Source organism: Mesoplodon bidens (assembly GCF_964165515.1).
Source record: "Mesoplodon bidens genome assembly, chromosome: 4".
In the NCBI taxonomy this organism is placed as follows: Eukaryota; Metazoa; Chordata; class Mammalia; order Artiodactyla; family Ziphiidae; genus Mesoplodon; species Mesoplodon bidens.
In genome coordinates this window covers 121,936,539-121,945,312 of record NC_138160.1, presented here as the reverse complement: position 1 = coordinate 121,945,312, position 8,774 = coordinate 121,936,539, and the positions used below count along the sequence as shown (strand labels likewise).

At 45.2% G+C, this 8,774-nt stretch overlaps 1 protein-coding gene across 3 annotated transcripts in view; it reads right to left on the bottom strand.

The window, feature by feature from the left end:
- The window catches only part of ARHGAP26 (Rho GTPase activating protein 26), a 483,661-nt gene that overhangs the window by 301,515 nt on the left and 173,372 nt on the right, over window positions 1–8,774 (bottom strand). For all 3 annotated transcript variants that reach the window (XR_014015710.1, XM_081232450.1, XM_081232451.1), the window contains exon 11: window positions 5,514–5,592. Coding sequence is in view for 2 of the 3 variants with exons in the window: in XM_081232450.1 (XP_081088576.1) it covers window positions 5,514–5,592 (79 nt within the window). In the remaining variant the exon portion in view is untranslated. The remainder of the gene's footprint in view (window positions 1–5,513; window positions 5,593–8,774) is intronic.

The following is an 8,774-nucleotide window of genomic DNA, read 5'->3' as shown; positions in this document are numbered from 1 at the left end:
ACAGCTGCGGGAATATATGGGAACACAGTTTAAAGATTAGAGTGGTCCAGGTTCTGAGACTCCAGGTTACCCTATTAGTCCCACTGACATGCTGAGTCATCTTTCCATATAGGGGAGAGAGAATAATAAATACATCAGGTTGGGTGTATATATGTGTTGGTAATGACGGTAGACTGGTACTGATTCTAATCTGCTTGTTTAATTTTAGTGAACGTGCTTATGAGCAATATACAAAGAGAAAAGGAGAGACCTTCAGTTATAAGGAGCCAAGAGAAAGGAATTCGCTGTCTCTAAAATTTCTCCTGGTTGCAGTATTTATGCAGCTTGAACTAAGGTTCTGTGTCCCATTTAATATGGAAAGTCTATTCTCAAGCCTGAGACAGTGGCCACAGAATATTAAAATGAAAGCTTATATGGCTGGAATGGTGACTCTATAGCTTGTCAACCCAGATTTAGTAGAAAGTGAAGAAAATCAAGCAGAATCATTTCAATATCTGTAGGCCTTTTTTCTTTTCTTACCCTACTGCACTAGCTAGGACTTCAAGTACCAGGCTGAATAAGAGTGGTAAGAGTGGACATCTTTGCCTGGTTCCCATTCTTAGGGAGAAAGCATCTAGTCTTTCACCATGAGGTATGATGTTCAGGGTAAACTTGAGGTTTTCACTCCTGGACAAGTATCAAAGAACAAGCTCTCTGAACTGAAAATGTAATGGAGTACAGATATCAGAGTTGGGAGAAACTGTGTCATTTTTGTCTACCTCATGTCTACTGCCCTTCCTCACATAATAACAATGCTTTGATTTCTCCTCAGGGGAAGCCAACCTTCCTCCACGGTTTATACAGTTCTAGTGCAGTGGGCAGGTGAGTCACATCTGGTCAATTCACCTATCCCATCCTCTAGTCCAAGTATTTAGTCCACTAAATAAATTCAAATATGGGACTTCTTTGGAATTATTAGGCAAAGCTCTCTTTCTACTATACTTAGAGACCAGGGATATCAGGCCATGACTGAAATTTGGCCTTCTACAGGTTTTTATAAATAAAGTTTTATTGAAATGCAGCCACACTCATTCATTTACATAGTGTCTATGGTTGCTTTTTTTTTTTTTTTTTTTTTTTTTGCGGTACGCAGTCCTCTCACTGTTGTGGCCTCTCCCGTTGCGGAGCACAGGCTCCGGACACGCAGGCTCAGCAGCCATGGCTCACAGGCCCAGCCGCTCCGCAGCATGTGGGATCTTCCCGGACCAGGGCACAAACCCATGCCCCCTGCATCGGCAAGCGGACTCTCAACCACTGTGCCACCAGGGAAGCCCTATGGTTGCTTTTAAGCTACAAGAGCAAAGCTGAATAGCTGCCATAGTGACTATGCAGCCCCCAAATCTTAAACTACTTACTCTCTGGCCCATTACAGAAAAAGTTTCCTGGCTCCTGTTCTTGATAATAAGATGTAAGCCTGGAACAGTTAGGAAGCATATCACCACTACACAGAAAGAACCTCTTGGAAATGAAGTCAATACAAAAGAAGAAACCAACTCCAAATATTATGGAAGCCCCTGGATTCAGATGGGCCAGAACTACTATACCCCAATATTTTTCAGTTATGTAAGCCAATAATTCCAGCTTTTTCTCAGACAAACTTGAATTGGGTTTCCTTCATTTGAATTCGAATTCATCACATGGATCAAAACCGTAATGCTCATTATAGAAACACAACTCTAATTTCTTCCTCCATTATCTATCCATCAATAACATAAAGACATTTGACTTTTCTTTAGACTAGAATGTCACTGGGTGCTAAAAACTGTAATTTATTTAACAATTAACTAAAACATTGTAAAATCAACTGATTCGGGGTTCATTTACGGTTTTTTTTCCAACCAACCATCCTGAGGTGTTATTGAACAATGCAAGAACAAAAAGGGTGGAAACCACGATTACCAACGGCTCCAAAAATAAATAAATAAAATAAAATATCCAACACTGAATAATCAATCACAGAACAACCTAGCTGTACGTATAAAAACAAAAGATAGGTGCTTCCATTAACATCTCCCTGAAGTAAGGGAAATACTCTAAGATCAGCTAGAGAAAGAGGTTTCTGCCCCCTTACCAAAGCCAAAACTCCCAAGGGGACAGCTTTAACTAATTAGGGAGATGGTGATTAAAGCCGGAGCTGCTAATTGTCTACTGGGTATATATCGCCGGTAATACTCCCTAGAGGCTCTCAGCAATGGGAGACAAAATTAGGCCTAATATTCCTGCCAATTATACTGTCATCACATCTCTGTATTTCTCTCTCTCTTTAGGAAACTTAAAAGCACTCGGAGGTGTGGTTTTCAATGCAAACTCTATGTTGCTGAGAGGAAGTAAATTTATATTATGTTTAGAAAACAATTATTTGTGCTTAAACTTGTTTTAATGTGCACATCCTGGAGCAAGGAGATGTCTCTCTCAACAGCACACTTTCCATCTGCAGAGGCCAGATGTTAATCTACGGGAAAACTAAGGTGGTTCGTAAGAAAACCAAGCATATGCAGACAGAGAGCAAATATCAAGCAGTGGGAGAGGGAGGTGGGGAGGCTTAAAATGCAGTGAGTGGAGCAATTTTAGAACTCCAGCTTATCGGAGGGAACACACACACGCACACACACACACACACACACAAAAGTGGGTTTTTCACTCATACGAAGAATAGTATGCCCTGACAGGATTTTTCTCCCTGGGTATTTCCTCCCCTATAAGTTGAAGAAACATTCAAGAGAGTCAGAGAAAGTACTGTAAAAATGTACTGAGTGAGGACTCTTGGAAGGCAATTTGACATTTTACCTCTATTAAAGATGAAAACCAAAGACATTTAGGGCTAGATATGGGTTCTAATTCTAGCTTTGCCACTGTGGTGGAAACTGTGAGCCACCCCACAGTTTCTGTTCTTCCTCCTTGAAGTGATAAGATCCCCTGGGCACCGGCTGGGCCCATGGCTGCCTATGTTCAGCCTACTTTTCTCATCCTCCTTGGTAGATATATGTGGCCACGTAATTATTTGGGGACCAACAGAAGTGAGATGTGCATCTTCTGGCTCCCAGATGCTCTCATCTCCATTATCTGCCTGGAAAATGGAAATGAATGGAACATGGAAAGCCATGGGTTGAGGATGGCACTGATACCAACCAGGGTTCTTGGCCTTCCCCAATCAACAGAAATTGACTAGAGGCCAGACAAGAAATTCAGGCAAGGCTTTATTGGGTCCACTGCTGCAGCAGGTGAGAGGGAGCGAGAACAAGTAACAGGTCCCTGAGGGGGGTCAAGATTGCTCCTTATATGGGGTGAGGGTAGGGGTGTGTCCAGGGGTCAGGCTGGAGGGGTAGCTTAGGTGGTTTGCCCACCCCTTAGGTGGTGTTGTGTGCAGGGGGTATGCGCAGTACCGGGTTTTTGCTCCCGACTCCCTGCTTTTGCTCTGGGTTCTTCAAAAGTGGCTGTGAGGTTTCTGGCCTCTTTTTATCTTTTGTCCAGAATTTGCCCCAACTTCACACGCACCCAGTTATTTTCAGTCCCTTATAGTTTCTTTGTATTTTGTTGCTCGAGAAGAGGTGTGTCCAGGTGCAAGCACTGCAGCAAAGGGCCCCAGGTCCCAGCCTGTCTCAGAACAATGACCCTGTTAGGCACAGACTGCTCACTTCTGAACTCTGAGACAGAAATAAACCTCTATCTTATTTAAGTCACTGCACTCTGAAGTCTCTCTGTTACAGCGACCTAGCCTGTACCCTAGTAATATAGCCACTTACAATCTGTGTAACTTGGGGCAAGTTATTTAACCTCTTCTAAGTTTCTGTTTCCTCATCCGTGAAATGGAATCATAACATTTACTTTGTAAGGCACTAAGAGGAATAAATGGGTTAAGAGACATCATGTGCCAAATCTGTGCCTTACACACAACTAACGGTAGGTGACAACAGCAAAGATATGAAGGACTACTTAGGAAACTGCTTCCAAAGGCCTATGACATCAAGCAGCTATTGTGCCCACAAAGCCCCGAGGGTAGAAATGTATATATATCTGCTTTTGAGAGAGCTATCAAAAGTTATCAGGGGCTTCCCTGGTGGCGCAGTGATTGAGAGTCTGCCTGCCAACGCAGGGGACATGGGTTCGTGCCCCGGTCCGGGAAGATCCCACATGCCGCGGAGCGGCTGGGCCCGTGAGCCATGGCCGCTGAGCCTGCATGTCCGGAGCCTGTGCTCCGCAACGGGAGAGGCCACAACAGTGAGAGGCCCGCGTACCGCAAAAAAAAAAAAAGTTATCAGTAACAAAGTATTCAGGGAAAATCAGGGGTATCCTGTATTATAGCCCAGCAGAAGATGATTAAATAATGTTTAATTAACTACAGTTTAGCAAACTGCACCTAAATCTTTAAATAGTTCTTTAAATCTTGCTCTGTATTATTAAATGTTATACAAACACTAGTTATTTGCTTATGCTTAGTTGCCTGTATTGAGTTCCATGTTTGGATACAAAATGACATGAGTAGAAAATGACATGAATCGATACAGACCACCTAACCAGGGTAGGCTAAGAAAGAGACACACAAATGAACTGGAATCATCTATACTGGACACCCCACTTGATGCACAGAGTTCTACAGTCAACGGAGGCTATGAATGCCTCATGTCCCTTGCACATATTTCCCCCTTTTGACAGTGCCTTCATAAGTGATCATTATTGGTCCAATTATTGGCCCTCTGACAATGTGGATTCTTTTTATCTTTTACTGGTAGGACATGGTTAGACCGTACTCTTACGACTTCTGTAACCTTGAGATTTGCTGAATACTGGGGTTGAGAGCCTTGGCCGCAAAGTAAGATGACTACTGTGACTCTAGGGACTTCCCCCAAGGTTTCTCCATGGGTTTCTCATGTCACAAGATGCAGAAAAACCACAAGATTACATCACCCAGCAAAGACCAGCATCTCTGAAATGGGAGCATGGATCACATTACTAGACTTAACTCCTTTCGTGGGCCCGGGTAATCCCACTGCTTATAATGGGATGTGAGCCAACTACGGCAATGGGAGGCTGAACCAGAGGGCAATGAGTAAAGGTTCTACACCATCTGTATACACTTTTACCATCATCTAACCTGTTAAAATGGATCTGAGGTAACGCTTTGCGCTGCACTTTGTGGAGGCATCGATAGGTATTCAGTAAGCCAGACTGGACTGTGCTTCCTCTAAGAGTCCTCAGAGCACTATAATTGCCTCAGTGAAGGAGGGGTGTCTGGTGTGGCATCGTGCAGGACCCATGCCTTAGACTGAGAGGTCAAAGCTCAGGAGTTGCATCTACACAGAAGCAGTGTCAATATCCACAAACATCAGTCCAGGAATTAAAAAAAGTCCTGCTGGTACATTGGTCTCAAGAGCCCAAGGCTTTATTTAGAGCAACGGCAAAAATCACTGCACTAAGGAAACAACAAACAACTCGGGACCTTTATTCTTGCTCTACTTCCCTGAATTGTTACTTACAGGTTCCCTTCCATCCATGGCTTCCATCCAGAGCCTCCGGTCCTCTTCAGACAATGCCTGCATGGTGATAACTCCGGGCCTGCGGAGAAATGAGGACACGGATGTGAACCCAGCGCCCACAGGTAGAGAGATCCTGATGAAGGTGAGCCTTAAAGAAACATCTAAGCGACCGAGTGAGAGCCTGCTGGGGTTGACGGCACAGAGAGAGAGAGCACCCCTCAGCTCTTCAGAGCCATCTTCCAGCCTCAGAAAGCAAAGCTATCACCCCCAAATCCCTCTCAATAAGCCCACCTCCCTCAGGGAGGTGGGAGGAAACACAGAAGACAGGACTTTACGTACAGGTAAGGGACACAGAGGAGTCAAGTGATTCCCTTCGGCGTTTGAGATCATATTCATTCCTCTTCTCCAAAATGCTTATTAGGGTACTTTACTCCCAGTAGGAGTACAATAAACACGTTCTTAAGTGAAGAGAATTACTGGACTCAATAAAAAGAGGGGGGAACATCCACGCTGGAGGGATCCTGGTCTAATATCTAGTCCAATGATTCTAAACTGCTTTTGACATGAAAAAGTCTTATAGGGGTAATGGGTGTTATAAATATGATTATACTAAATGTATACAGCATTATTTTTTGCGGTATGCGGGCCTCTCACTGTTGTGGCCTCTCCCGTTGCGGAGTACAGGCTGCGGACGTGCAGGCTCAGCAGACATGGCTCACGGGCCCAGCCGCTCCGCGGCATGTGGGATCTTCCCGGACCGGGGCACGAACCCGTGTCCCCTGCATCGGCAGGCGGACTCTCAACCACTGTGCCACCAGGGAAGCCCTATACAGCATTTTTAAGTGAATCTTTACCATGGCAGATGCTAAGGTCTTTACATGCATTAGCACTTTTCACTCTCTCCTTGAAATCTGCTTGTTCTTTCAAACTGAGCACAAACCCTTCAGAAAGCATGCACACCATATCAAATGGTGTTTGTTGCGTACCCCTTACAGATGTCACACAAGAAGAGGTGTGTGCCACAAACATGAACTTGGGAGAAGGGGCTACAAGCCCTCTATGCTCATTAATGCAGGAGTTCTTGACTTAGGGTCCACAGATGGGTCCCAGAGAGTCTATAAGCCACCCTCCCCCACCAAATGTATATGTATTTTTCTGGACAAGCAATTCAAACTGCAACCCACAAATAGTTAAGAATTAGTGACTCAAATCCTCATCTTTAAAGTTTGAGAAAGCCTAAAAGGAAGGCCGAACTCCACTGAGCAAGAATTAAGACTGCAGCACTGCTCAGGATCACAGAAGAATGTGCACACACACACATACGCACACGCACGCACACACACACACACACACAGAAACGAGCTCCGCGATGCCCTGCACAGCACAAGCCTGGGCCCACAAGCACCAAAGCCTGTTCATTCAACCCACCTACAGTCACTGTTCCTGGCTTATTTCCATAGTTCCAATGAATAGGCTATAGATCTATTAATACTTACGTTGAATGTATTTTAAATATCACATTTGTTTCTTTTCAGTCATCATCCCTCAACATCCCTGAAGAAAAAAAGTTTTCAAAGATGTGAACATGTAAGTAGAGACGGGCCAGGGATGAGGGGCGCTGGGGTGCGGATGTGAGTGCGTGAGGTGGTGAACAAGGCGGGGGGTGGGGGTGGGGGGACAGAGAGACAGAGAGGGAGGAGCAGTGGGGGGTGGGAGGGTGGGTAAGAGGGTGGATGAGAGGCAGGTGATGGGACGGACGCTGACTCCCGAGAGGGCATTCACTCCCGTAAAGGCCACACTGGGTGCTGGCACCCAGACAGAGTGACTCAGAAGACACAGTGACTCCCTGCACCGGCCAGGACACTCCCTCTCCTTCTCAGAAATTCTCATTCTCAGACCCAAGTGCCCATTTCCCACCACTATCAGCACATCCAGTGTGCCTGACCCGCTGGGTATATGCAGACTGCTTGCAGCCACAGACCTATGGCCGGGGGCTGGGTGGACTGATTCTACTTTTCCACTTTAAAGCCACACACAAAGCTTTAACGGCTTTGAGATTAAAAGTCTACAAAGCTGCAGTCCACTGTGGAACTCTCTAGTCCCTGGGCCTGGACCTCTGTGTGTTGCTCTAAACGTTGCTGTGCCTGGACCCCTGGCTTCAGAATCATGCATGCCCTTAGCATAGAGGTGCCCAGCCCAGCCTCGCCTCACTGAACCTGAACTCTGGGGCTGGGCCTGCGAACTTGGATTTTAACCATCTCCCCAGGTGATCCTGAGGCACAGTTAGGTCTGAGGCCCCTCTGCCCACCCAGCCGCCCCCCTTTTTCCTTCCTGTTTCCCCCACACTGGAGAGCAAAGACACCTTCCTCTCCCCGCTGGGGTAGAACTACTCTCTACATGCCAACGTGTCTCCAGTTCATTTCCTGCTAGGTGTTCACCAGCAAACAGTGAGACCACAATAGCCGCCTAGCAGACCAAGGTCTCAGGGACCTCGCAGATGTCACATCAACTTCATGGCACACAGTGTGAAATTTCTACCCAGAGCCACAAAGAGGAAGTTCAGACAAACTCAGAGGCTGTGAAGGGTGGGCCACTTGGCCTTAGTAACCAGGAAAGTCAACAGGATTTGTTTTCATTTCGAGAAGAAATATCAAAATATACATTCTTTTCCACATGTGGTTTTGTTCTCCTTTTTTATTGTGTGAGGGGGTGGTAGAGAGCTGAATAAAGTAGATTTAACACACTTGATTCTAACCCTATCACCCCAGGTTCAGAAAACTTTCTCTTAGCCAGGTGTATGTACATCTGGATCTGTATGTACTATCCTTTCTAGGCATCTAGAAAACACTTACTCAGCTTCAAATTTCTTTTCCTTTGTTAAAACTTAAAACACTATTACATAAATCTCTTATGTGTGTAATTCCTAGAACCAAGGTAAATGGGTCAACTTTATTTTGGAATCAAGCAGTTAACTTCCTTTCCATATTTACCATCCCTATGCCCCTACTAACCACCATCCCTCAAAACAAAAGAAGACAAGCAAAACTCTCAATGGCCCTACACGTTTCATGTCAGTCCCTGTAAGACAGTATGCTTTCATTCAGGTATCAATTTAGTTCATTTCTGAAATGCACCTGGCTTTTCATAACGGAAGTGGAAAGAAAAAGAGAGGGAAAGAGACAGAACTCACGAGGTGGGAGTGTGGAATGAGAAAAGGAAAATATGACACAATAAAAGAGAAATGGAGTAAATGATCAGAGC